Here is a 27,234-nt window from a genome sequence, read left to right as displayed (position 1 = left end):
ATTGTATCATTCTATTAACGTTCTCTTTATTTTGTAGTTCTTAGAGGTGTTTTTCGTTCATTCAGTTTTGTGTAAGATTGTGATGAATTAATTTTCACAATATTGGAAGCAACTGTTAAAAAAATGCGCCAGAAATTCATGTCCAGAGAACATTCATGTCTTGACCACCTTGAGACTCTTCTTTCCCAATACCCAGAGTCTCTGGGCAAATAGACTCCCTTGGCTCGCCACTGAAATGCCTGCAGGCTTCTAGAGTAGGGGGGAAAAGTCGTCTCGACTGGGATACAGATTTCCTAGTTATGGGGAAAGGATCCCTTTTGAGGACAAATCTAGATAGGTCCTACATTAAGTGAAATAAGAAAGGTAGAGATTTTGCAAGCTGAAACGCTTAATAAGAATAATTATAAGAATAAGATGCCTTCATGGATTGCTCTCCCCGTCCTCATTCTCCTTCACAAATTTTCCTTTTGCTGGCTTGCGACTTAGGCTTTTAAGATAAGAAGACCTGACTGGCAAAATGACTTTTTAATTTAGCCCTGCCCTTGCATTCTGATAGGTTGGTCTTATTATAGCTTTCTCTGGGGCGTCGCGCCTCCTGATTGGCCACCAGCCGCGTCACTCTTGGCCTCAGTGGCGAGTCTAGAACGCGGGGGAGGCAGGAGGGAGGGGAGAGAAGGGGACCGGGTGATATCACTGCCACGGGAAGGCCGCCTCTGGGCTTAAGATGTTAGGCAAACAGGGAAGCTGCTGAGCTGAGCGGGTCTGTCGCTGGCCCGGGCGCAGAGTTGGGCACTGCACGGGGATCGACTGAGAGGGGCTTCTGGCTGGGATCTTGCTCTTGCTGCCGCCTTGGATCTAATCTCGCCTGCCTGCGCCTGTCACCCTGGCCCTGGGAGCTTGGTGATTCTTCATGGTCGGCGCGGCTCGCCTTGGAACTATCCTGCGGAGGGTCCCTGCCTTCTTCCTCCGGGCTTCTCCTTTTCGGCCACAAAGGCACATGCGGGGGACCCCATCGGGGGACTTTGCGGGGGGCGGGCGGGGGCGGGCGAGGCTGCCTTGCTGAGCCTTGAGCCGGACTGGCCGCCCTGCGCGAAGTGCAGCTGACAAGGTGAAGCTGACCCGGGGCTGCTCCAGGCGCCTCCTCTAGGGCGGACGGCGGCTACCTCCTGCGCCTAGACCCCACTCCCCAGAGTTCTCCTCTGCTAGAGGTGCACAGGGCGGCCCCAGGCGGACCGGGCTGGCCCCCGAGCTGGGCTCTCGGTGCCCGATGAACTGCCTGAAAGAGTCGCTGAGCCTGGAGCGCTTGGGAGCCGGGAATAAACTGTGCTCCACCTCTCCCTCCTCCTCCTCCTCCGCCTCCTCCTCCTCCTCCTGCCACCACCATCAGCACCACCACCACCACCCGGCCCTGGTTATGGCTTCTGCCCTAACGCCCGGGCAACCGCGATCGGCCTTGGATTCTGCCAAACACCGGCTGGAGGTGCACACCATCTCGGACACCTCCAGTCCCGAGGCGGCAGGTAAGGGCTTGGCGCGGCGCGCTGCATCGTTTCTCTCTTGGCCCGCCTTACCACCCCTCCCCCCCCCCCTTTTTCGTCCAGGGGCAAGAACGGGGAAGGGGATGGATCAGGGTCCAGATTCTGTTAGAGAGGGCAAGACAATTCTCCTCCCCACTCCTCAGTTGTTAGAGACAGAACCACTCCTCTTTTGATATCGCACTGCATTCAATACCGCTGTGTAGTCAACGGGACTTCGCCGTGTGTGTGTGTGTGTGTGTGTGAGAGAGAGAGAGAGAGAGAGAGAGAGAGAGAGAGAGAGAGAGAGAGAGAGAGAGTGTGTGTTGGGGAAGCGCTCTCTTGCTGTCTCCAGGGACAATCCGCGCATTTGCCGGGCAGAGACTGCAGCCTGCAAGCAAAGGCAGAGGAGAGCGGAGATCTCAGCGGTAGGCAGGCACCGAGAGTGACACTGCTACAACGATTTGCCCGCAACAGCTTGGTAAAAGTCGGAGCAATTAACCTCCTAACTTCAGACTTTATTTAAATATGCATTTATCAACTTACCCAGCCGTCGTACAGTACCGATTCTCTTTAGGATTATCTGGCATAAATATATACAGGGCTCTTCGGGCTACTCTGATAAAACTAGATTCAAATAGCTTTCTCCCCATTAGTTTCCCCCACAATCCAATGCACATTTACTGGGGAGCAGTCCCCCTTGAACGCAAAGGGACTTACTTCTGAGTAAATATATGATTTTGCTGTGCAGCTACAATACTATCTTAGTTCTAAATAAGAAAGTATAGGATCGGTGATGTACTGATGTTCATTGCTGTGCACACCTACCGGTTAAGTCCCGTTGAATACAATGTGGCTTACTTCTGAGCAAGCATGCACAGGAATGGGCTGTTCATTGACAAACCTGTAGATACCTAACCCAGCTAAGTCCCACTGAACAGTCTGTGGCTTGCTACCGATTAAACATATCGATTAAATCCGAGAATTTCGGTCTAACTAGGGTGTGGGTCGGAAGGACACTTCCTTCTCCTAATTCCCCCCTGGAAGTAAATATCTCGAATTGAAACAGTTGTTGTTTTCCAGTATATATGTTTAATGTTTGCACTCTGCCCTACAAAAATTGAGCAGGCCTCTATCGACATGATCGATCACGCATGAGGATATGTTGTGTGCCATTTAAACACCACGATATAAACGCTTGCTTCTGAACATCTATAGCCAAACTCCATTCAAACGTACTTTGCCACTTGCACACAGGTTAGCTTTAGTGGAATTCTAGCAGTAAGTGGAGATTAGCTACCGATGTAGTAATACAGAAGACTACGTGTAATTTTGGGGTGTATACCAAGATGAGCATAGGAGGCTGCTTTATCCCGAGTCAGACCATTGGTCCTTCTAGCTCTGTATTGTCCACACTGACTGGCAATGTTTCTCAGGTACCATTCTTTCCCAGCCCTACCTGGCGATGCCAGGGATTGACCTGGGACCTTCTACATACAAAGCATGTGCTCTACCACTGAGCCACAACTCCTCACACAAAGGAGGGCATGTCTAGATATGTAAGAATGATGTAGTATAATAACCACTCTTGTTGCAGTCTTAATAAATGCTTCTGTTGGTATTCTGTTTGTGGATTTAAGGGTGTGCATGTACATACATTTATCAGGATTCAGAGGAAGTGTGTGTAGATTATTCCAGCTGCAGAAGTCTGCAGTTACACACACACACACACACACACACACACACACACACACACACACAACGGTAGACATACATTTTAATTGCGCTCACAGTAAAAGCGCTGAGAAGGGGCAGATCCTGAATCAATTTATTCGGTGGTTTCACCCGCATTCACATGTGCTATCAAAGGCTGAGATCTTAAGTGCGTTGCGGGGACCGGGTTGAAAATAACCTTCTATGGTTGTGATCTTATTATTTATTTATTTATTCGATTTCTTAACTCTAGACTTTTGGAAACCCTTTCCGCGCAGACCTGTATAGGAAGGGAGTTTAGGATCCGTGGTATTCGCCGTCTATACTGTTGACTCTCTCCAGCACACATTGTTAAAAGGAAGCGCTTGGACTGCAGTTGATTTATATCTCAATCTTCTCTAGGAAGCCAGCGTCATTGGCTCGGGGGCGCTTTTGCTGTCAGCCCTAAGCACCGCAGTCAAGGGGATTCCCTCCGGTTTCCATACGGATACTAAAGGCCTTGAGTTAGGTTCGCTTCTGGAGTGCTTGTCTCCAGGCATGTTTAAGACCGCAGGCTTTGGATATTCCTGCTCTCAAACGCGTTGATTTGGGAGCGAATCCTGTCGATTTCAATGGCACCGACCGACGGCTGCGTTCCAAGCGAGCTCGCTCCTCGCTTCCTCTCGCAGCGTAGCCGGCTCAGTGCGAAGCGAATGGCTCTGGCTGCCCACGGCTGGCTAACCGGCGAAACAGCGGCGGGCAAGCCGATGGGGCCGATCCCCCTTTGCCTTCGCCCTCCCCGCCCCCTCCGCTCCCCCCACCCCCGCCGGCGCGGCCAGCCAGCTGTCGATTCAACGCCTCCCTTCCCTTGCAGAGAAAGACAAGAGCCAGCCCAGCAAGAATGAGGACGCGGCTCCCGAGGATCCGTCCAAGAAGAAACGGCAGCGGCGGCAGCGGACTCACTTCACCAGCCAGCAGCTGCAGGAGCTGGAGGCCACTTTCCAACGGAACCGCTATCCGGACATGTCGACGCGGGAGGAGATCGCCGTTTGGACCAACCTCACCGAGGCCCGAGTCAGGGTAAGCGCCGAGATGTGCTGGGCGGGCCGTGGAAGCTGGCGGCAGGCAGTGGGCCAGGCGGTGGATCTAACCTGGCTGGCGGCGGCGGCGGCTGCTTTCGGTTTCGCCTCCGAGCAGGAGGAGACGGATTGCCAGCATCTCCTCAGAATATGATGAATGGCCCTGGCCGTGCAGCGTGTTCTGAACGGGATGCGATGGGGAGCCTTAGCCAAGAAAGCGGTGTGGGGCAGGCTCGGACGTGCGCTCAGCAACAGATGCGCCACGCACTAGGCCTCTGACTCTGTCCTGGGCACCTACAACGTGCCCTTCCCTGCATTCTTGCTTCTCTCTTTCTCTCTCAGGTTTCACAACTCCAACTTCCCCCCTCCCTTCTCCTCTTAGATTTACGGCTCTATTAAAGCGCTAAAATGGAGCAGGATCGCGGCAAAGCCGTCGTGCAAATAAGGCTGGGGTTGCCCTCCTCATTATGGCAGTTCCATTAAAACGGACGCGGTCCAGGGAAACTGCAGTCCTTCATCAGGAAGACAGTCCCATTTGTTTACTCCCCTGTAAATGTGCAGCCTTTGGGGTGCCTTGTATTGACGTGGGACTTAGGTCTGTTTAGGATCGGGCGGCAAAAATCTTTAGGATGAGGGGTTATGCTGCAATTCTCTAGAGGAATCCTGTTTAATTAGGGCTGTGCCAGGCCTTCGGCTGCAATCCTACAGATCGATTCAGAAGAAAGTACCATTGAAATCAGTGAAACTGTGAAAAAAGATGATCGTGGGTTTTTTCCGTTTTTATTTTATGAAAGAAAGGGAATAGCTTCGCTCCTCCTCTTTTCGAATTTAAACCACGAGGTTATTTTTGTTGGTAGAAAGTGAGGAAGGATCCCAAAACAAATGTCATGCAGGGCAATCTGTGCATGTGTAAACCCCTTCAGTATAAGGGGATTTACTCCCAAGAGAGTGTGCATTAAATTACAGAGTAATTAAATCCCAATACCTAAGCACACCTACTTAGAACTAAATTCAATTCATATTAGTAGCCCCTACAGTAAATGTATGTAGGACTGAGACTGACATGCAATATACATTGTATAATAGGAAATCAAAACCCTTCTTTGTAAAAAAAAAAAAGAAAAGAAAAGAAAAAAGAAAAGAAAAGAAAAAGAAAATAGAAAAATTGCAATGTAAAGGTGTAATAGCATTAAATTAATGTGAGATGCAAATGTACTGTAGTTTTTATTTTGAGGAGTCACTTTGCTACAATAATCTGCAAATAAACAAATCCCAAATATTTTAATTAAAAATTTAGGGGTAGTAGAATTTGGACTCTGCTTTACTTTGCAAATACACAATAAGTAATTAAAAAAATTCTAAAGGGATGGAAAGGAATTTTGCTGTGTTGGTTGTTTACTCAGTTCAGGCTAGCTGCCTATTCCACAGCCAATTTAAATAACAAAGTCTGGATTTCAGACGATTTAGGCTACTACTCTAAACAGGGGGCATTGGGGTCCTCAAAACAATGGAACTGTCAGAAAGGTAAAAAAGAATGTTCTTCTTACCCGGGAGTAAGTTTTACTGAAACCAGCTGGGTTTGCCACTAGCTAAGTGTAGATGAGACTGAGGGGGCACTAAGGTGTACAACTCAGTTGTAATGGATGTTTGCTTAGAATTTATTGAGTTAAATGGGGCTTTCTCCCAAGTAAATGCACGCAGGATTGCAGTGCTGATTGTGTAAAAATCCAATCGCTACTTTGACTTAACTGAATGGTGGATGAGGCTGTGAATCCATACTGGAACTGGATTCAGTGTTGTTTTTTAAGCATGTATTTTAGTCTAATTGCCCAGGCGGGTGCAGATTTAGGTTCCAAAACATACTCCCAGATTTTACAAAAACAAAAACCCAGGGTTGTTTTTTTTAAAGTCACAGAAAATTCTCCTTAAATGTACAGACCTGTGGCATAAAATACCTTATTTTGAAAAGTTTAAAACTGGGAGGATACTGATATTGGAGGCAGCCTCTGATTTACAGAGTTATTTGCCCCTTGCTGGAAATCTGCAGAGGCCATGTAAACCCTGGCTGACTCAGCAGCGAATATTTTGGGGGAACTGATAAGCACAGCCATTTAGCCAAATATGATCTGGCCGGGGGTCGGGATTGGGGTAGGGGTCTTCAGCCTGGTCGAGGAACGGTCCAGTCAAGAGAGAGATTTGTAAGGCAAAACAAGGTCTGTGTAAACAAAAGCGGTCCTTTCTGAGGTTCGAATCCACATAAAATGGGTTCAGCCGGCTGGCAAATCAGGCTGTGGGATGTGGATTGGAGAGGGACACACGCCTTCGCCATTGTCTGCAGGGGCTCTTCTCCTGGACACATTGTTAAAAGGCAAACTTTTTTGCCCAAAGCACCTAAGGACGTGTTTTGGCTTTACTGATGATTAGCACATAAGAGAAATTAGCCTCTTTAACAAGCTGTTGAGGTAAAGATTTATTAGGGTCCTCCTCCCCACTCCCCTTTTAAAAAATGCTTTCGTCTCTGGAGATCATTTTTTTAAAAAACGGGGATTTAAAAATCCCGGTTATGCATTCTGTTCCTAGATGTGGATCGTATCAATAACTATTCAGTAGTTATTCAAAAAAGGGGGTAAAGCTAAGGTTGCTAAAACGGGGCTTTCTTTCGTGTTTCATGGAATGGAAAGAGGACAGCCCAGTGCTTGTTAGAGGGAGGGGAGAAGAAATAAAAAGAGCCCGTCCCTTTTGTTCACGGCCTCTGCGAAATGATGAAGTGAGAACAAAATGAAAGGATGGCACAGAAGGGAGCGGTAAATATATAGGACGTTTTCTTGGCGCGGTGTCAAAGCTTGTTAATGAAGTATCTGAGCAATTGGAATACAAGAGTAATTTTGGCATATATAAGTAGATTTTTTAAAAAGAAAAACCAATCCACAAGCCACTTAAGCCGAACGAGTCGGAGGTAAGTCGTTTTAGTCCTTTTAAGGAGAATGGGACTGGCACGCAATGGAGAAACCGATTTCTTAGATTTCAGGGTAAGGGGAATCAGTAGGGTTTATTTCTAAGTAAATGTACTTATTCTCAGAGTGTGAATTCGAACTTAGCAGGTATGTTGATAAGTTGTAAATGTATTAATAAGAACGGGTAACCATTTTCCATACTCCTTTGCTGAGCAATCCTGTGCATGTTTTTACATGGAATTAAGTTGCACTCTGTTCAACAGGGCGTATTATTCACAAGCAAATGTCCCTAACATGCCACAGACCGGCTTGTGCGCATTCATTGTGATACTCCTGTCTAAACAGATTCACTTGGAAAAAAGTTCCTCTGACTTCAGTGAAGCCCAAGTAAACACGGGCACCCAGATCCTATGCACGTTTCCTCGGGCATAAGTCCCACTGAGCTTAACTGGACCTACTCGCTTGGATATGTGCTTAGGATTCTGGCTGTGTGCAGCTGAAACCTACCCATTTGAGGAATCCTGTCCTCCCTCTCGTTTTACTTAACTCTCCCTCAAATATTTTTCTTCCCCCTCCAAAAAAAACACACCTCTCCTTCCTGTCCCCGCCCAATTTAATTGAGAAGTTGCTCGGCAAGGTTCCCCTCGGTCTCCACCCCTGAACCTATGCACACTTACTTGAAAGCGAATTCAGTGGCGCTTACTCTCAAGCAAAAGGCCCCTAGACTACCAACCTCACAGCCGGGGCCTATCCATGTTACTGGGAAGTCCACCCCAGCGAGTTCAACGGCACTTCCTCGCGACTAAATAGCTCTAGCGTGGGGATCGCAGCTCCTCCGTCACTAAGCGAGCTTGTCCGGAGCTCTAGGGAAGGCGAGGGCGGCGCTTGACGTCTGTTGGCTCCCGCAGTGACCGGATTCTCCTTCTTCTTCTCCCCGCTGTTTGTTTCTCTCCCCCACCCGCCCCCTTTCTGTGTGAAGGTTTGGTTCAAGAACCGCCGGGCCAAGTGGCGGAAGCGCGAGCGGAACCAGCAGGCGGAGCTCTGCAAGAACGGCTTCGGGCCCCAGTTCAACGGCCTGATGCAGCCCTACGACGACATGTACCCGGGCTACTCGTACAACAACTGGGCGGCCAAGGGGCTGACCTCGGCCTCGCTCTCCACCAAGAGCTTCCCCTTCTTCAACTCCATGAACGTCAACCCGCTGTCGTCGCAGAGCATGTTCTCGCCGCCCAACTCCATCTCCTCCATGAGCATGTCTTCCAGCATGGTGCCCTCGGCGGTCAGCGGCGTGCCGGGCTCCAGCCTCAACAGCCTCAACAACTTGAACAACCTGAGCAACCCCTCCCTCAACTCGGCCGTGCCCACGCCCGCCTGCCCCTACGCCCCTCCGACCCCTCCTTACGTTTACAGGGACACGTGTAACTCTAGCCTGGCCAGCCTGAGACTCAAAGCCAAACAGCACTCCAGCTTCGGCTACGCCAGCGTTCAGAACCCGGCCTCCAACCTGAGCGCCTGCCAGTACGCCGTGGACAGGCCTGTGTGAGGAAGCGCCTGCCTTCCCTTCGCTTGGCTCCATTCAGAAGAGAAACCCCGCCGAAGAATTCTGAATGAACAAGGGAGGCGGCGCGGCCTCGATCAAAGGACTTGAACGTTCGAATCGAAAGCAAAAGGGCACTATTGAGAGAAAAAGCAACGGAATTAAGCAAAATGCAAACAAGAAAGGGACTGGGGGGGGAGGGGGGACGAGGGAAACCACTGAAATTACCGAGTTCCTTTGTTTTCCAAGGATCTGCCCCTGTTCCGCCTACCCTTTCGCTAAAAAGAAGAAGAAAGTATTTCCAACATATTTCCCACAAGGACATATATTATAAATATATATAGAAATACGGACAAACATTTGACAGCATATGATATGACATTTTAATGTTCCTATAAGCTCGTTATTTTTTATGTTTAGCATTGTTAACATTAAAAGAAAAAAATTACGGGAAAGGATGTATATATATATCGAAATGTCAAATTAATTTTATAAAAACAGTTGTTAGTAATATCGCCACAGTGTTTTTAAAAGTTAGGCTTTAAAATAAAGCATGTTACACAAGAGATTAGGGGTTTTTTTTCCGCTTGCGAGCAAGGGAATGTATATACTAAATCCGACACTGTATGTTTCTAACATATTATTATTATTATTGTTATTATTATTATTATTATTAAAAAATCCATTGTGTGAATATCGGTTTTTAGAATAGTACCTCTGGTGGCTGCAATGGTGACTCTGAAACTGCAATGTAAAACATACCCTGTGTATAACATTTCGTATAATATTATTGTTTTCCTTTTCAGCCAACATTGGAAAAAATGTGTTTTTTTTTCTGGAGTAAAATATACAGCATACCGTTGTGTCTGGATTTTTTTTTTTTTAAGAGCAGAGGGAGAAGACATTCCTACATGTCGGTTGACTGAAAGATGCCCCCTCCCCCAGCCTCCTTTCTTTGGGAAACATCTCCCCCACCCACCCCTGTCTTCAACGGCAACGAATGTTTTTTGCACCTAGAAAATACAAGTCCTCCACCCCATCCTGCATTCTAAGTATGCCATTGGCTCTCGGGCTCAACAATATAAACAAACAAAATAAGACATCAACTAAAAGGTTGTGTGTGTGTGTGTGTGTGTGGTGGGGAGGTTGCCTGCTTGGAGAGTGCGCTGCTGCTTCTGCTAATCATCATAATGGTGGGTGGGCATGATCCAGAAGCACTAGCCAATAGATTTCGGTAGGAGAGGTTCCAGCACATGTTGAACTCTTCCGCTGCAGACCTTGGCAGGTGTTTAAATTTGGCTGGATTGTGCCTAATCACATCAATAAAGTTGTCAAATATATCTTCTCATCTCCCCAATCCCTCTTTCTTTAAAAGAACGAGCCTTCCTTGCCTTAACTGGGGCGGGGGGGGGGCAGATGGGGGTTTCAGATCTCCGTAGCGAGCAAGCGGCGAGAGCAGCTCCAAAAGCGCCAGGGTTCCCCCGGCCAAGCCGCGCCAGCCGTTGGGGAAGGATTACTGAGGGCGGCTTGTCCTGCACTCTGTAGTGGAGTGGAAAGGTCGCGCTCTTTGTGTTCGGCGTTCAGGCATATTGACCCATTCATCCTCAAGCTGCTTGTTCGCGAAATGATGCCGGATTATAGTTTGCATGTCTGCCGGAGGATGAAGCCAATCAAGATGAATTACAGCTCCCGGCCTCCGGAGTAGCGAAGAACCTGGACAGGGGAGAGAAACAGAGGCGAAAGGAAGGAGAGAGGGAGGGAGGAAACAGCTCGATAAAGAAAGGGAATGGAGAGCTAGAAACTTTGGTTAGGTGTGTATCGAGAATTCGAGATTAGACTGGAGATCTTAAACTGAGAAGTCCGCGTCGTCTTGCTCTCTGGATCTTCTTCTCTTTCTGGCGTGCGCTCGGCTATGTGTGTTTGTGTTTGTGTGTGCGCGCTTGCTTGCTTAAATCTGCTCTAACTTTACGAAGAGGCAGGGCAGACAAGCGGGCCTTTGTTCTGGCCTCACTGTTGCCACTTAAAAAGAGATCCCTGATAAAGTCTCCTGTTTATGGTCGCCAGGCGCTGCACATTAACTTTCTTTCGCTCCCCCCCACGCCCTTTCCTCTTTTCTTTATTTTTGAAGAGCGGCAGATTAGATCCTGCAAAGAACGCGAGGCGCGGCCAGGGTATGCAGCCCAAAGCCGAGGGTCACTCTGACGGAAAGGAGGGTAAGGGGACACCAGGAAGAGTTCGGTCACCTGTCCTGGACAGCCAGCCCGTGGAGTGCTGCCTCGGAAGCGGAGCCTCATAGAAATCCAAGCAGCTGACTAAATCTGCTGAGAATGGACGCTTGCTACTAAGAGTGGGAGAATAAGCCCCCATCTTATTATGGTAGGAATCTACTGAACTACCTGGATCTCATTGTTGGGAAGGGGATACGGTAAATGGTTAAAGAGGAAACCTCATAAGTCCCAGAAAACAGGCTGTTCCCCAAGTGCTTGGTCTTCTCGGAGACCCCTGGGGGCAAAGAGTGCCCGCTGCTTGCTTCTTTGCTCGAAATGCAGAGAACTCTCGGGCATAACTCTCTGCCCAGTCGAAAAGTTTTTGGACGATTGTCCCCTTCCCCAGGGCAACCCTGTAGAGCTGTGATTGAATTACCCCTGCTGGTATTTATTTCGCTTACTCTTGTTCCTAATAATAATAATTTTATACACACACACACACACACACACACACACACACACACTCTATTAATGGTAATTGCGAATCCATTTGTTTTCAACAATAGCTAGTCTTTTAAAATCTTCAGAAAGAATTTTTAAAAATTCCTTTTTAGTCCATTCTGTTGCTTTATTCTTTTCTCTTTAAAGTTATATTTCCTGTCCCTCGCCATTCATATCTGGCCGGTTGGGTGGTGATTCACAAGGAATCTTGACCTCTCCGGACCTACTAGTGGATTTTGTTGGAAGCAAGTTCTGTTGAAATCAATGGAACTCATTAATCATCGTAATCACTTAGTTAGGATGGCTACAACCTCAGATCCTGCTAGTTTCTTCAGTTTCCCTGAAGTTGCTCTGGATCTCCCTTTTTGACTGGCAAAGAAAATGTCCTTGGTCTCTACGGCATTCAGCCCCCCGCCCAACACCCACCAAGAGACTCCCACCAGCCTCCTGAACCCTTTAAACTCTCAGCGACCCCCACAATGTACCCCTACCTCCTATCTCAGAAAGGGTCTAAATTAAATCCCTCTCCGAGTGGGAGCAGAATATCTTCCCTTTCTCCTCCTGCCCCTTCAGCCCCAGGGCAAGCGAGGAGGGGGCGCATCGCATTCTCGGGGGAGCAGAAATGATCCGATGGTTTGAATAGGTAGTAAATCACAGGCTGGTCTTTGGGCGGAGGTGGCTTCTCGGCGTCTTCCTTAGAATCGCGGTTGGAGCTGGAAGCAGGTCGGGCTTCGGGGAAAATTGTACAGGGGGCGGGGGCGGAGAGGGCGACTCAGCAAAGCAACTTTGCGTTTCAAAGTTACAGATCTTAAAGGCCATAAATTAACCACGCGGAGTCGCGGTTACTCTCTTGAGGACTCTGTTTAAAGGAATTCCAGCAAGATCCTAATGGCTGACCCAAGGCCTGGGAACAAACAGAGCTGTCTGGCTGGGAATCCACATCGCAATCCACAAAAAAGACCGACACCTCCCCCCCGGTCCCCCGCCCCAAGCGGCCTGCTCCGCCGCCTTGCAGGCAAGCTCTGGCTGACTCTCCTGGCCGCCGCCTTCTCTGGGTCCTCCTGGCTCTTGTTTCCCTTTCACGTGCGAGGCGTTGGGAAGCAGGGAGGGAGGGAGGACGGGCTGCGTGGAGGAGCAGAAGTGGGCCTGTAATAAGAGCTGATGTTTTGAAAGTTTTATGAATATAGACTGGCTATTGATGGACTTCAGGAGCGCAGTTCATCTGAACTCAGCACGTCAGTAAATGGCCAGGGAGGGCATCAAAGCCCGGCTAGGCTTCTGGGAGTTCCTGCAGCGACCGAGGCAGCAAAAGACGACCAAGAAGGACATTTCCTCAAGCTCTCTCCCTCCCTCTCTCTCGAAAGAGCATGCGACTTATTTATTTCGTGCTTCCACACATGACATTAAAAAAATCGCAATAGGCCAAGCGCATACTTGGGTGTTAGTCTCTTTGAGCTCAATGGGGCTTACTTCCGAGTAAACAGGCGTCGGATCGTGCCAGGCATCATGCATCTGAATGATCCAACATTGCAGCTCACTGAAATAGTTTTTATAATAAATAAATAAATAAATAAATAAATAAATAAATAAATAAATATTTTTTTTGTGGTTTTAGTTTTTGTTTTTTCTTTCCCCCAGATAACTGACCAGTTTAAACTCGTTTTGCAGCTGTTTGGGGGCTTCTTTGTTTTCAACATATTCCTTTAATAGTGAAAGAAATGTGCATTGTTAAACTATTCATTTGGTTGGATGGCGGGACTGAAAGGATAACATAGATAGATAGATAGATAGATAGATAGATAGATGCAGATATGTGTATATATATGTGTGTGTGTACACACACAAAGAGACCCAGAAGAACAACATCAGTTGAAAGCCCTTGAGTTTATCAAGATAACAACAAGACACACGTGGAAAGGACCAAGGAATATGATAGAGAGGAGAGAGGAGAGCCTTCTTTGATTTCCTCATGGATTACACATGTAAATTCCCATACACACACCCCACACACACTTGAAAGACAAGGCACACTTACTGGGTTTTACAAACGGGTTTACAAATAGTTTTTCACAAATGTTGCTTTATTGCAGTAAATTCATCCTTCAAGAATTCCAGACTTTGGAAAAGGAAGAGAAAAGTACATAAATGTATTATTTTATGTATGATCAATGTATATTGTAGAATGACGCCGGTGTACTTCAGCTTTCTGGTACAACTGTATGCTAACTGGAACCGTATGAGCTCATTGTATATATTTTCTACGTGCACACACACGTGGACACACACGGGTTTAATTTAATTTGCATTTATCCTTGGACAGAGAAATCTGAATACAGTCCGTCGCTGGAAAGCTCCTCACGCAGGAGCATAATGTGAAACCTTCTTTAATCTGATTCCCCCCCATAAACGCACAAGTTCATTTTATATATCTCCCGCGCTCACTCATACTTAAAGCATTTTACGGGCATATAATTTACCTTGCTAAAGGCTTCTTTTGGTACGCAGATTATACAGACGTAGCTCTCAGTATTCTGCTCCCGATGGACCGGAGCAGTCAATAATCCATGAACCAGGAAGGATTTACACCTTTCCGGCTTCAGACCAAGACTAGGCTAAATTGATGGCTCTCTCCGCCTCCCCCATGAAAAGTGTTTGCTTTGCATCCCGCACCCGCACACACCCCTTGCCCTCCTGTGAGTCTTTTACAGGTCCGCAGTCCTTCACCTTAACTAATAGGGAGTGTTTGTGCTGAAACCCACCTGACCCTCATTCAAGACATACAAACCTGCTTAAACCCAGAATCTCGGATTTAACTGGTTTTTGGCTAGGAGAATTGCAATTCAGTGTAAGGAGTCCCGTCGGCCTCAACTAGACCTGCTTCGGAGGAAACATGCCGAGGGTCGGGTTCTCTCCTTGTTTGTGTCTTCCTCCAGAGACCCAACACTGTGTCAGTTGGGGGGGGGGGCTGGGGGGGAAGGGGAAATGGAAGGTGTGGGTTATTCGGTTTGGCAGGGGGCATTCAGAAAAACATGGGGAGATTCTTCAGAGGCTTGGCTGGGGGGAGCTGCGCCCCGGTGTCCACAACCCTAGATAAAAGGAAGAACATGGGCTGAAATGGTTTCCTCCCAGTATACAGTCAAGACTATAGTAAGTTTAAATCCATTCCTGCTTAAATTAGCTATGAACTGGCAGTACTCATATAACCGGCCCCCCCATTAACTACTGCAGGTTTCAAAAGGTGGACCCACCCGAGAGGTGACTCGGGCGGTTGGAATCTAATCACTACTCAGTCCTAAGAAACATTTCCCCTTTCTACAAAAGTTACAGACCTACTGCATCTTATTAAAGGAAGTACTACTCCTCTGCCGGAAGCAAAACTACATCCAATTCCTAACATGTCTACGTGGCAATAAATCCTATTACTTCGATGAGATTTACTTCCAAGTAAGGAAGGTAAGTTGGAAATCATGAGGACTTACTTCGGAGTAACATCCAAACTTTTAACAGTGATGTGGGCATTCCAGGCTAGCAGCCTGGTCCTACAAGTATGTAAAGTGGGCTGTCGAGTCGATTTCGACTCCTGGCGCCCACAGAGCCCTGTGGTTTTCTTTGGTAGAATACAGAGGGGTTTGCCATTGCCTCCTACCCCGCAGTATGAGATGATGCCTTGCAGCATCTTCCTGTATCGCTGCTGCCCGATATAGGTGCCCGCGGGGAGTAAATCTCGCTCAACTCACAAGGCCGTACTCGCAAGTAAGTGTGCGAAGGTAGGTAGCCGCGCAGTCCGATCCTATGCATGCTGCATCGGAAGGGAAGGGCCTCCTCCACTGCAATACTATGGGAGAACCAGCTGTGCTGAGGAGAAAAGAGGCGGGTGGTGGTTGGGGCTGGTTACAAGGGCCCTAACTCCCATGCTGCCTTTGAGCCGCCTCTCGCAGGAGGTAGGACCCCACCCCCAGCTAAGTATCGCGAGGGTCAGTGGGAGTGTGGGGTGCGGGTGTTAAATGGCAGTCGTCATTTTGAGACAGCCGTGGAGGGGAAAGACGATCTTTCCCTCCCATTCTCCCTAGAATGAACAGCCCTGCCCCCCCCCCGCCAGTAGCGGGGGTTATTGGTGGCGGGCAATCGAGTGATTGGTGTTGATTTGATTATCAAGCAATCTGGTTGCTGGGCATATATCACAACTTGAGTGGGCAGGCTCGAGGGGAGTAGCCCAGAAGGCTAGAAGGCTAACTGGGCTGCTATCCTGCATAGGAAGATGCTGCATAGGAACCCCCTCCCAAGTCAGAGGTGCTCTTACCCCTGGACTTCCACCGTGGAGTCCAGGGTCTCCGCAGCTCCTGGGATCCCCCAAATCCACCACCTGTCCCAGGTGGTGTGGTCACCGGCTGAGCATGAGGATGCTTAGTTTGCAGGGGAGGGGGGCCCTCCAAAAGGTCCAGGGTCCAAAATTACCTAGGTGCACCTCTGGGCGGCTGGGGGTGGGGTTGACCATGGCCCATGCTCCTGTCAGTCTACTTCACCGGGTCCCGAGAAGAAGGAGTGACGTCGGCCTGATCCAGCCTAGTAGCTGGCAGGGCAGACCAGAGCGTTTGAAGGGTGCCCTGACTTTACCATCCGGCTACCTGCAGGAAGCCTGTTTTCAGAGGCTGCTAATTTTAATAAAGTTGTGGCCTTGCGCCTAATCCCAATGCTTCTGTCATCGCCTCTTCCTTCATGTCGACGCAAATGGCCACAGAGAGTTCTACCTGGTGTTCTCCCAGAACTGTGGCTGGCCCAGGAGCCTCAATGCGACCCTACTTTGATGTAAAATCCATGGAAACCTATGGTACTTTCTTCTTTACTTCTTTAAAGGAGTTAAGTTTCAAGTAAAGTTCTTTAGGAGATGAGGTCGGTCCATGGAACCTTGGGCGGAATGAACGCGGTGGAATCCAAACCCTTGCGTGCGAATGGCAGAGTGTGCCAGAGACTTTCCCGAACATCCTGAGCACGGGGTGTCAACCAATGGGCTTTACTTCCAAGTGAAAATATTTCAGAGGGTGATATTTTAGACACAAGTTCATTTCCCCCTACAGAGTCCCGTTTTTAAAGTGTTTGCGGCTGCGATCAACACACTTAACCTGGAGAAAGCCCCACGGAACCCGGCGGGAATTAATTCCGCGTAAACAGGCATGGGCTTGCGCTGGACAGGTCTTGCCCCCGAGCTCCATCAGGAAAGCTAAGAGGAAGAATTGGAACGAAAAGTGTATCCATCAGGCACACACTGCACACACCGAGGACACTGAGGCACCTCCTCCTCTGCGATTGTTCCCATTGCTTCTGCGCTGCAGAGCAGAAGACATTCGCCCTGCGGTGGCCGAATGACCGCTGGTCCCTCCCTTGAGCATCGCCAGTCCTGTCGTGACCTCGCGGATGCAATCAAAACCACCAGGTACACGCAGAGTCTTAAGACTGATCGGGGGTCTGGCAGAGCAATGTTGACCTAGGGAGAGTGAGCCGCAGAGCTTCGTGTGGGTCGCCCTGGAAAGGCGTGGTGGGGCGGGAGTAGTCGCATGTGTCCACAGAGGGTGATCTTTGTTTACTGCCAGGGGAGTTCTCAGAGTGATCTGTGATCCAGGGGTTCAGAAAGAAGGCAAACTGGGAGGAGCAATTTGGATCTTGGGAGGGGATTGGAGAGTTTGCGGGGAAGCTCAGTGAAGGGAGGAGAAGGAATTCCTCAGATGCTGGACGGATCTGCACTCCTGCCTGACTGGGACATCTCTTGGGGTGTTTGTGGAGCTAAATTCTGTTGACTTGATGAGGATTCTACAGACGACGAGGAATGTTTATATACTGCTTTTCAACAAGAGTCCCCAAAGCAGTTTACATAAATAAATAAATAAATAAATAAATAAATAAATAAAGGCTCCCTGTCCCCAAAGGGCTCACAATCTAAAAAGAAACATGATAGCCACCCAGGGGCGTATCAAGGTTGGAGTGTGCCCAGAGACAAGATTTTAAAATGGGCCCCCAATGAGTGCCACAATAGAACATCATCCTAAATTATTTTTTTAAAGGTTTTGTAAATTGTGGGCGATGCAAGTCATTTAATGGTACTAGAGAAAGACATGCTGTTCTGGGAGCTTCAGGTCTTAACACTCACATCAATCGGAGGATGAATACAACTGAAGGAAGCCCCGGCGGGTGTGTGGCTGGGGGAGTCAGTCATGTGACTTGCCTGGGGGGGGCCAAGGCAGTGGGCCCCCAGACAACTGTCTCCCCTTGCCCTATTATAGTTACACCCCTGTAGCCACCAGTAACAGCCACTGGAGGGATGCTGTCCTGGGGTTGAGTACACCTGTTTCAGACTGGGAGGCTAGTGCAGTGGCCTGCCTAAGAGAGACAAAGGCTGCCATCCTATGGACACTGGCCAGGGAGGAGTAAGTCCCATTGAAGAGGAGAAGGGCTACTTCTGAGTAACTATGCTCATGGCATCACTGCATTCTGGGGAAAATCCCTTGTTCATATTTAATCTAAGATTACCCCTGTTTTTCATTTTCGGTGCTCTACAATATGGGGATGATAAAATTGCTCCAGCTCACAAGGTTGTCCTAAGGATTACCAACTTGATGTATGGTATGTTCTTTGAATACTTTAAGACAGGGGTTCCCAACCAGCGGTACTCCAGACATTGCTCCGCTACTGCTCTCATCAACCCCAGCCACAATTCATAGTGGCTGGGGATGATAGGAGTTGTAGTTCAGCAACATCTGGAGTACCACTGGTTGGGAACCCCTGCTTTAAGACTGCAGTCCAGTATACACTTGAACTTAAGCCCTGTTCAGACCAAATGTTATATGAGTGTACAGATGTCTGTGCAATCATACAGGTCTTTGTGTAAATGGCTGCACCTACATTAATTTAAAAAGTGATCCTGGGTACAAGCACCTCAAACCTATGGTACAGACAGGAAGTGTACTACTGTACCTGTGTTCAACATAACTTGTGAATAAGTGTGCCAGTGTACAGATCTGTATCTGTATACACTGCACACTCATTGTAGGAGTGTTGAATATAAAGGTTACAGTGGGACGTGCTTCTAAATGAATATTCATACAGTCAGGCTGTAAAAGGCTTCATTTATAGATCAGCTGGGCAGTCTCATTGAAGCGACTTAGCTTCATTCAGTTCAGTTGTAGGACCTCCTTTGGTTGGTTTATCTGAACCTAATCTAAACCTGTTTGGCCTCATCAGCTGTTCTTAAAGACACTGGCTGACATCTTGACTAAAGAGGCAGCAGTGCAGGAAAAGCATAGGTGTTTCTGAAAAGTTCAGCCAGCTCAACTCCACTCCTGGTGCAGTGGTGGGGGCAAATTTCAATGACTTCCCGTTCCCTAGGAAGCACTCTATGACACCTGAAAATATGTCCCTGAGGGTTGTGCAGCCCTCAGGGAGATAGTCTTGGGGACATAGAAACCTTCCAAGGGAGGCGGAGATCACTGAAATGCATGCACACACACACACACACACACACACACACACTAGCCCTGGTGCTGTATTAGTATGGAACTCTTCAGAAGTATGAGTGCTACATTGGTTCTTCCCTGGTTCCACTGGTGCTTCATTCATCAGAATGTCAGCCAGCACAGTTTGGAAGCAAAGTCATGATGAAGGCATTTTGCTGATGCTAAAATTAAATATCCATTCCTAATGGTAGTTGCAATTTGTTTGGGACCTACTACTACTACTACTACTACTACTACTACCCGCCCAGAGATGAAAGTTTGGGGTGGTATGCAAATTTGATTAATAATAATAATAATAATAATAATAATAATAATAATAATAAATAAATAAATAAAAATAGTTATATACCATTCTTTAACCAAAGTTCTCAAAGCAGTTTACAAAGAAAAATAAATAATACATAAATAAGATGGTCCTTTGTCCTCAATCTAAAAAGAAACAAAAAGTAGACACCAGCAACAGCCACTGGTGGGATGCTGTGTTGGGGATGGATAGAGCCATTCCCCCCCACCCCCACCCCCACCCCCGCATCAAAATATATGAGAATCACCACTTTAAAAGGTGTTGCTTTGCTCAATTAGCAGGAGCTTTCAAGTGTGGGTCCCCAGATGTTACTGAACTACAACTCCCATCATCCCCCAGCTATGGTGGCCCTGCTGGGGAGGGGGAGGACAGGAGCCGAGCAGTCTTTGACATTGAATAGCAGTGGTGGGTGGGATTTGGGAGCCACGATAAAGTAATTCCCCTTCAAGTTCCTCAGAGGATAGGCCTCTTGTTTAGCTGTGTTTGAGACAATGTCTCCTTTCTTTCTTTAGCTATAGCTCTCTGCTCTCTATCAGAAAGCAGGAACGTTGGGGTGGGGAATGTCAGAATTGTGCGGGTCTTCTCAGCAGCAGTTATGGCAGATGATGCAGCAGTCCTCTTTGCCCCTTCAGCCTTAGAACCTTTTTGCCTCCGTCTTTGACCGCCAGGGGGCGATTCCGTCCTCTCCGCTCCCAAACAACCTGACCGAGAAGCAGAGGGAGAAGAAGAGGGGGAGAAGCACTTTGGGGAAGGAAACAGAGAGGGGGGAGTTAAAAACAAAACTGCAGCCTATCAGTCCAATCCACAACCTAGTAAACCAAAGCCCTGGGAGGCGGTTAAGGTCAGTAGTAAATGACTTCTCTCAATTGTTATTTTTATTTTTGCTGGGGGAGACACTTGTTTTCGGGGCGGAATATGGGTTATTAGGTTTGTTGGTGGGAAATTCAGTAAAACCAGGGCGGTACTCCTCAGTTATGGGAGAATCTGCATTCTGCACCTCCCTCATTTAGGCCACGATCATCCCACGTTCGGTTTTGCTCAGTTCCTTGCAAGCAGATGTTTCCACTGAGGTCAATGACTCCAGGACCCTACAAATTTGAGCTGGGCAATGCCTCTCTGAAGTGAATTGGAACAAACCGACTTGCACACTCAAGCTATTTAACTGGGCTGCGGATAAGCGCGGCCGTTGCTATTCCCCTCTGATTTTGCGGGTCCGGGTGTGGGGGAGAATTCATTAGAGATCCAGAAAGCGACTCTATCTTGAGCCAAAAGTGACTCCAGGTTTCCACGGCTATAGCTGGAATAAACACCCTCCCCCCCATTAATTCTGTGCTAGCAGCCAATTAATGGGCGGATACTGCCTCTGCTCTTGCAGAGCTTCCATATGCGTTAATAAGGCTTGCGCAGGAGAACTTCCCTGGGGAATTATGCCCTGTGCCTGCAGCTAACTGCGGAATATAATGTTACTTCAGAATTGTGTGATTGACTGGGGTAGAATTTAATTCCAGAAAATCCAAGCCTCATGTTCTAAGAGCAGTAGCTGGAGTCTAATGTTACTTACTAGACATGTTTCACGACTGCACCTGGAATATGACTTGCCTCTGGATTTATACCGCGTTTCGCTGGTGTAAAGGTTCCTCTTCTCATCACTCCCATAGTTCCTTAGGATCTGGGAACCACTACACCATCTGACGGAACTTGAGATGTGTGTTGATTTGAGTTTGCAACTCCGAAGACTGCAATCCTTACTTGGGAACGAGCTCCATAAAAGTTAATAGGGCTCCCTTCAGAGTAAACATGGATAGGATCAGGCTGCTTTGGAAAGCGAGTAAGCAGCCACACACTTCCAAAGTTAACTACCGGGATTTAAAGCTGCGCAATTCTGAGCACACTTAGCTGGGATCAAGTCCCCTTGACTCACTAGATATGTACAGTAAATATGCATAGGATCTGTCTGCGCAAGAATCTGAACGCAGGAGGGCGCTCCATCTAAAACACATGTTTACTTGAAAGTATACTTTCCAAACCCACCTAATGGCACAGTGGGGAAGTAACTTGCGTAGGGAGCAAGAGGTTGCTGGTTCGAATCCTCGATGAGGTTTCCCAAAAACTCATATATCGGGCAGCGGCGATCTAGGAAGAGGCTGCTGAAGGCATCATCTCACACTGCCCGGAAGGGGGCAATGGTAAGCTCCTCCTGTATTCTACCAAAGACAACCACAGGGTTCTGTGGTCGCACAACTTTATACTTTTCAAGGGTACTTACAGTGCCATTCAGTGCGTGTGTGTTCAAGTGCAAGTCGTGCTGCGTTCAATGGCACTTACTCTGAGGTAGGCATGCATACATAGGACGGGCTCAATTCAGGAAACCCTGAATTTCTACTCGGCATTAGGTCCCATTGATTTCAAAGGGATTTGCTCCCAGGAAGGTATACATATTGTGCTACGCAGTTTAGTGGGACTTACACCCATGTAAATGTACATTGATTACATGGATTGTACATTGATTACAGCCTTAATACTAACTATAAATGAGGGCAGAGAGAAAGACTGATAGCTAATTTCTAGCCTATAGAAGTGGAACCTCCATTGATTTAATTGGCTCCTACTTTTGAGTAAGGATTGCAGCCATGCAACCTAGTCTAGGCACGCTTCCACTAAGTTCAGCATAGACCTTATACTCCAGGTGAGTGCATGCTACATCACAGATGATCCCTTTTATGTTTACTCAGAAGCAAGTCTGTACTCCCCGGGGCTTACAGACAAAGGAACACAGGACTGCACAGGAAGGCGTTCATTTTCGAGGAGAACCTCATTCTTCAGAGAGGAATTTCACTTTCATCCCAAAACTGTAGCTTTTCTATATAACCACCACTCTGACAATTTTAGGACTGCAATTCTGTGTAGGTTGGAACACTTACTAATACTTGGGAGCAACTTCCAGTTAATTCAGTATCTCATGCTAGGGATTCTCAAATTTGGGTCCCTAGATGTTGTTGGACTACAGCACCCATCATCCACAGTCACAATTGTTCCATTGTGGCTGGGGATGATGGGAGTTGTGGTCCAGCATCATCTGGAGACTCATCTGGGAGCAAATCTCTCAAGATCCACAGCAGACTGATGCAGGTAACTCCCTCTGTTTCTTGGTCCCCCGCCCCCATCTTTAGTCCTGGACTGATATCCGGAGACCTAGTTCTTTAAAGGCATAAAATCATAGTTGGGAAGGAATGTCTTTGTAAGCTATCTAGTCCAAACCCCTCTCAATGAAGGACGGGCTGAGCTGGAGATCCCTAGCAGGTGGCAATAAAGTCCTCCAGCAAGGGAGAGGCCCTCTTCTTGTAATTAGCTCTATTGTTAAACTTCTCCCAATGTTCAGCCAAAATCAGTCCTCCTCTGTCCGAAGCCAATTAGATATAGTCCTGTTTGGGGGCAGTACAGAATGTCTTTACTATCTTCTTTTTGACAGTCTTTCAGGTATTTAAAGAGTGCTTTCTTGTCCTCCCTTAATCTGTTCTTCTTTCTCAGTTCCTTCAACCTTTCCTCATAGGGCTTGTTTTCCAGCCCTCTGATCATCTTCATCTTGGCCTCCTCTGAACCACTTTGTCCACATTGCTCTTAAAGTGTGGTGCCCAGTAAGGGGTGCTGGACCTCCAGGTGAGGTCTGAGTAGTGTACAATAAAGTGGAACGATGACTTGGAAACTATGGTTCTCTAATGCAGCCTAAAATTGCATTAGCCTTTTTTTGCAGCTGCATCATAGACTCATGTTCAGCTTGTGTGATTGACTGTAATCCTGAGATCGGTTTCCTTTGGACGACTGCCAAGCCAGGTATCTTACACCTGTGCACATATTTTCTTTTTTGCCTAAGTGCAGAACTTTGCATTTGTATCTGATGAATTTCACGTTGTCAGTTTCAGCCCAGTTTCCCATCCTGTCAGCTTATTTTGAATCTGATGCCTGTTTGCTGAAGTGTTATAGCTGCTCCTCCCAGTTTTGTGTCATCTGCAAATCTGATGAGGATTCCCTTTGCTGGGAGTTCCAGTTCAACAGCTGGAGGGCCAACCTTGTGCAGCCCTGCTCCATATTACTGAAGAGCTATTCAATGGGTTCCTCATTGCTGATCAAATGACCTACAGTGCAGTCCTATGCATGCTTACTTGGAAGTAAGTACTTGCTCTCTAGGGAGCCTTAGAAGGCAATCATATGAGTATTTTTCTCCTGGGGTTAAGCATTATTGAATATATTACTACTACGACGACTACGAATATTTCTGTACTGCTCTTCAACCAAAAATCTCAAAGCAGTTTACATAGAAAAATAAATAACACATAAATAAGATCGTCCCCTGTCCCAAAAGGGCTCACAATCTAAAAAGAAACATAAGGCAGATACCAGCAACAGCCACTGGAGGGATGCTGTGCTGGGGTTGGATAGGGCCAGTTGCTCTCCCCCTGCTAAGTATAAGAATCAATACTTTAAAAGTTGTCTTTTTGCTCAGTTAGCAGGGGTACGATATAGCAGGATGAATTCCCTATTAAACATGCTCAAGAACTGAGCCCCATGCAACCCGACCCTAAGTGTGCATGTTGTTGGACTACAACTCCCATCATCCACAGTTACTCTGGCTCCATTGTGGCTGATGATGATGGGAGTTGTAGTCCAACAACTTCTGGGGCCCCATCTTAAGGATTCCTGCAGCAGCACTTCTGAGTAATAAGCCACAAGGCTGTTGATCCTTCAAAAACCACCCTACCACTGTCCCCTTCCCACCGTCCTGTTGAGTTACTTCTGGCCTTTCTCCTGGTCCAGAGAAAACTGGTCGGAGTCCAATGAGTCGACTCCCTATCTGTGCATAGGACTACACCCGTAATTCCTTGGGTTGGCAGATGATGGAAAATATATTCTTAATACTTGTTTGGAGACTACTCGTAAGAAAAAAAGCAATTCTACCCACCATTCCCGGTTATTACTGGAATCTTCTGTTTGGAAGAGCTTCTACGGTGAAAAAAAGTCCCCCAGTCCATCCTCTGCTTTTTTTTCCTGCCCCCAAACTCTGTTGAACATTAACAGGCAGGGAGCTGCATTGCGGTGTAAAATGTTACATATAAAAATGAATCATCTCTCAGATGCTTGTAAAAGGCCCCATAAAAGTAGCTCTATAAATCTTGGTATGCACTTAATCCTTTCGACTTGACTTCTTATGTTACCACTAAATATTTGCACCCTAAAAACATGAAACCTGCTGCTATTAAATGACTGTCTGGAGGTTATTTTGTTCCCTTAACGCCACAATATCTAAATCACAGAGATACACACACATCCCTATTTATACGGACAGAAATGTAAGGGGGTTTCTCAACAGCCACCAAAATTAAATTCGGCCATAAAAACACCGCGATGGAGACCGAGGCGAGGACCAGAGCACAGATGGTAAGAACGATATTGCTCTCAGGCAGTGAATGGATTACTGTGGAGTAGATTACTTGAAGCTGCCTTAAGTGGCGCAGCAGGGAAATGCTTGACTAGCAAGCAGAAAGTTGCTGGTTCGAATCCCTGCTGGTATGTTTCCCAGGCAGCAGCCATATAGGCTGAAAGGCATCATCTCATACTGCCCATGGGAGGAGGCAATGGCAAACCCTTCCTGTATTCTACCAAAGACAACCACAGGGCTCTGTGGGCGCCAGGAGTCGAAATTGACTCGACGGCACACTTACCTGAGGATCCTGAGGAGACAGAGCAGTCCATATCAGGACGTGTGTGTATGTACCTGTACATATTTCTGGAAGGAGAAAAATATTGGCGCTCAATTTCTCTGGCACAGCCGCATTTATTTCAACAACTCCACAATAACATGATATACTCCTGGCATGATTGCTTAGAAAAATCTATGGAGAGTGTTTTGAGTGGTCTTACACAAGACCCCACACATATTCTGGAGTCAAGGAGGCTGCACTCCTGAGTATGCTTACTAGGGGGTAGGTTCCATGGAATTCAATGGGATTTACTTCTGAGCAAAGTTGCATAAGATTGCCTTGCACGCAGCTGGATCTTTCCAGACTGACTAGAATCTCCACTCAGCACTCAGACATAAACCAGAAGGGAGAGAAGAAATCTTCCTTTCGTCCATTCTTTATCCATCCTGCGAGAGGTGAACCTTGATTATTATTTAGATTAACCATACTTATCTCTTCCTCTTCCTCCATGGGGTTCAAGGTAGCTTGCATGGTCATTCTTCGACTTATTCTGTCCTTACAACAGTCCTACGAGAAAGTCACTGGCCCAAGATTACCCAGTGAGCTTCACTCAACCCCTGCTAACTGGGAAAGAGGCACCTTTTAAACGTGGAGATTCTCTTTATTTAGCAGGGGGAGAGCAACTGGCCCTGTCCACCCCCAGCACAGTACCTCCAGTGACAGTTGCTGGTGCCTATCTTATGCTTCTTTTTAGATTGTGAGCCCTTTTCTTTCTCTCCCCGATTTCTTTCTTTCTTTCTTTCTTTCTTTCTTTCTTTCTTTCGCTTTGGAAACTTTTGTTGAAAAGTGATATATTATAAATGTTTGTTGTTTGTTGTGGTTCACGGCTGAGCTGCGATTTGAACTCGGGTCTCTCCAGTTCTAGTTCAACAGCAGGCGATCTGGAGCGTGAGGTCATATTTGTTCTTCCGGAGTAGATTCATTGACTGAAGTGATTGAAGGACTGCATCTTCAGGAAAACCCGTAAGGAAACGGCGTTTAACTGTCATGTAATGTAGTCCTATCCAATAAACGTTTACTCGGAATGAGGCCGGTAGGGTCTACTCCCGAGTAACTGTGTGTGCAAGAGCGCAGCCTTTGCCCTCGAGTCGGGGGGTGGGGCGGGGAGCCAACAATCCGATCCTATCTATGTTGACTCAGAAGTTACATTGAATTCGGTAGGACGGTCCTACTCGTAAATAACTGCAGCTGAAAGGAGAGGGGAAACAAAAATTCTCCTACTCCCATATCTGCTTTGCTTGTCTCCTTCGCTCCCGTGTGTACCTAAGTAGAACCTCCTTTTCCACCGCACTCCAAAAGCAACCAAGAGTCTAGTGGCACCTTAAGGCTAACAAGTTTAGTTTCGCAGACACTTCTGTGGAGTTTTGCTATAATAAATGGTGAGTCTTCAGAGTGCCACAAGAGTCTTGGTTGTTTTCGCTGTGATTGGCAGTTCTTAAAACAAAACTCTAGAATGTCTCTCTTTCGGCTGCATGCATTATACTGTTCGCCCTTTTCTAAGAGTAAGACCTCTTGAACACAGTGGATCTTACTTGGGTGTAAATAAATATGCATAGGTTTGCCCTACACATCTCAGATACCCACAGACATCTATGCGCAGGGATCTCATCCCAACACACCCGGGTTGGAACTTCAAGCCATTACACACTTATAGTGTAACCTCAGCTGTCAGTTCCACTGTGCTCGATACGTTTTATTCGGGTGTGTAAATGTGCCTAGGATTGCAGCCTTGATCGGACCAAGGGAGGGTCCTTTGGATTAAAGTCCAAAGGGGTTCAAAAGTTATTCTAGTTCGAGTAACAAACGTGTCAATGGCCGAGGCGCGTTTTAAAAGGCGCAGGTGAATAATAACAGCACGCTTTTAGCAGACCCATCTCGTCACGCCCGTGCCTGGCTGGTGCAGTGGACAGGCCGATCAGGGGGATGTGGTCTTCGAAGGGCAGTCGCTTTCCCTGAGAAGCCGGGAGAAGTCTCCCTGGCTCAAGCTGGCGCTCTCTTTCTTTCTTTCTTTTTTAATGGCCCCACGTTCTTGTATAAACTCGCAGAACTCATTCATAAAAAGGGAACCCCGCGCGCACAAGCACAGAGCTACAGCGGCGGCATCTCTGAGAGCTCCGACGGAAGTCGTGCTTCTGTTCTGAAAACCGGTTGAGGATCACGAAGGAATTTCCCTCTGTCTGCAGGT

At 47.5% G+C, this 27,234-nt stretch overlaps 1 protein-coding gene across 2 annotated transcripts in view; it reads left to right on the top strand.

The window, feature by feature from the left end:
- PITX2 (paired like homeodomain 2) overlaps positions 1-9,634 on the top strand; it is a 38,301-nt gene extending 28,667 nt beyond the window's left edge. The window contains exons 1-3 of one of the 2 annotated variants that reach the window (XM_053251550.1): positions 1,054-1,520; positions 4,081-4,286; positions 8,219-9,634. In XM_053251550.1, coding sequence (XP_053107525.1) covers positions 1,268-1,520; positions 4,081-4,286; positions 8,219-8,782 — 1,023 coding nt within the window. In that variant the 5' untranslated portion in view covers positions 1,054-1,267 and the 3' untranslated portion in view covers positions 8,783-9,634. Of the gene's footprint in view, positions 1-1,053; positions 1,521-4,080; positions 4,287-8,218 lie in introns of those variants that run through there. The other variant, XM_053251552.1, reaches the window with a different exon arrangement.
- Positions 9,635-27,234: the final 17,600 nt, after the last annotated feature.

Source organism: Hemicordylus capensis, chromosome 5 (assembly GCF_027244095.1).
Source record: "Hemicordylus capensis ecotype Gifberg chromosome 5, rHemCap1.1.pri, whole genome shotgun sequence".
Taxonomy (NCBI): Eukaryota; Metazoa; Chordata; class Lepidosauria; order Squamata; family Cordylidae; genus Hemicordylus; species Hemicordylus capensis.
The sequence above is the reverse complement of the archived record's forward strand: the minus strand, read 5'-3'. Positions and strand labels throughout refer to the sequence as shown.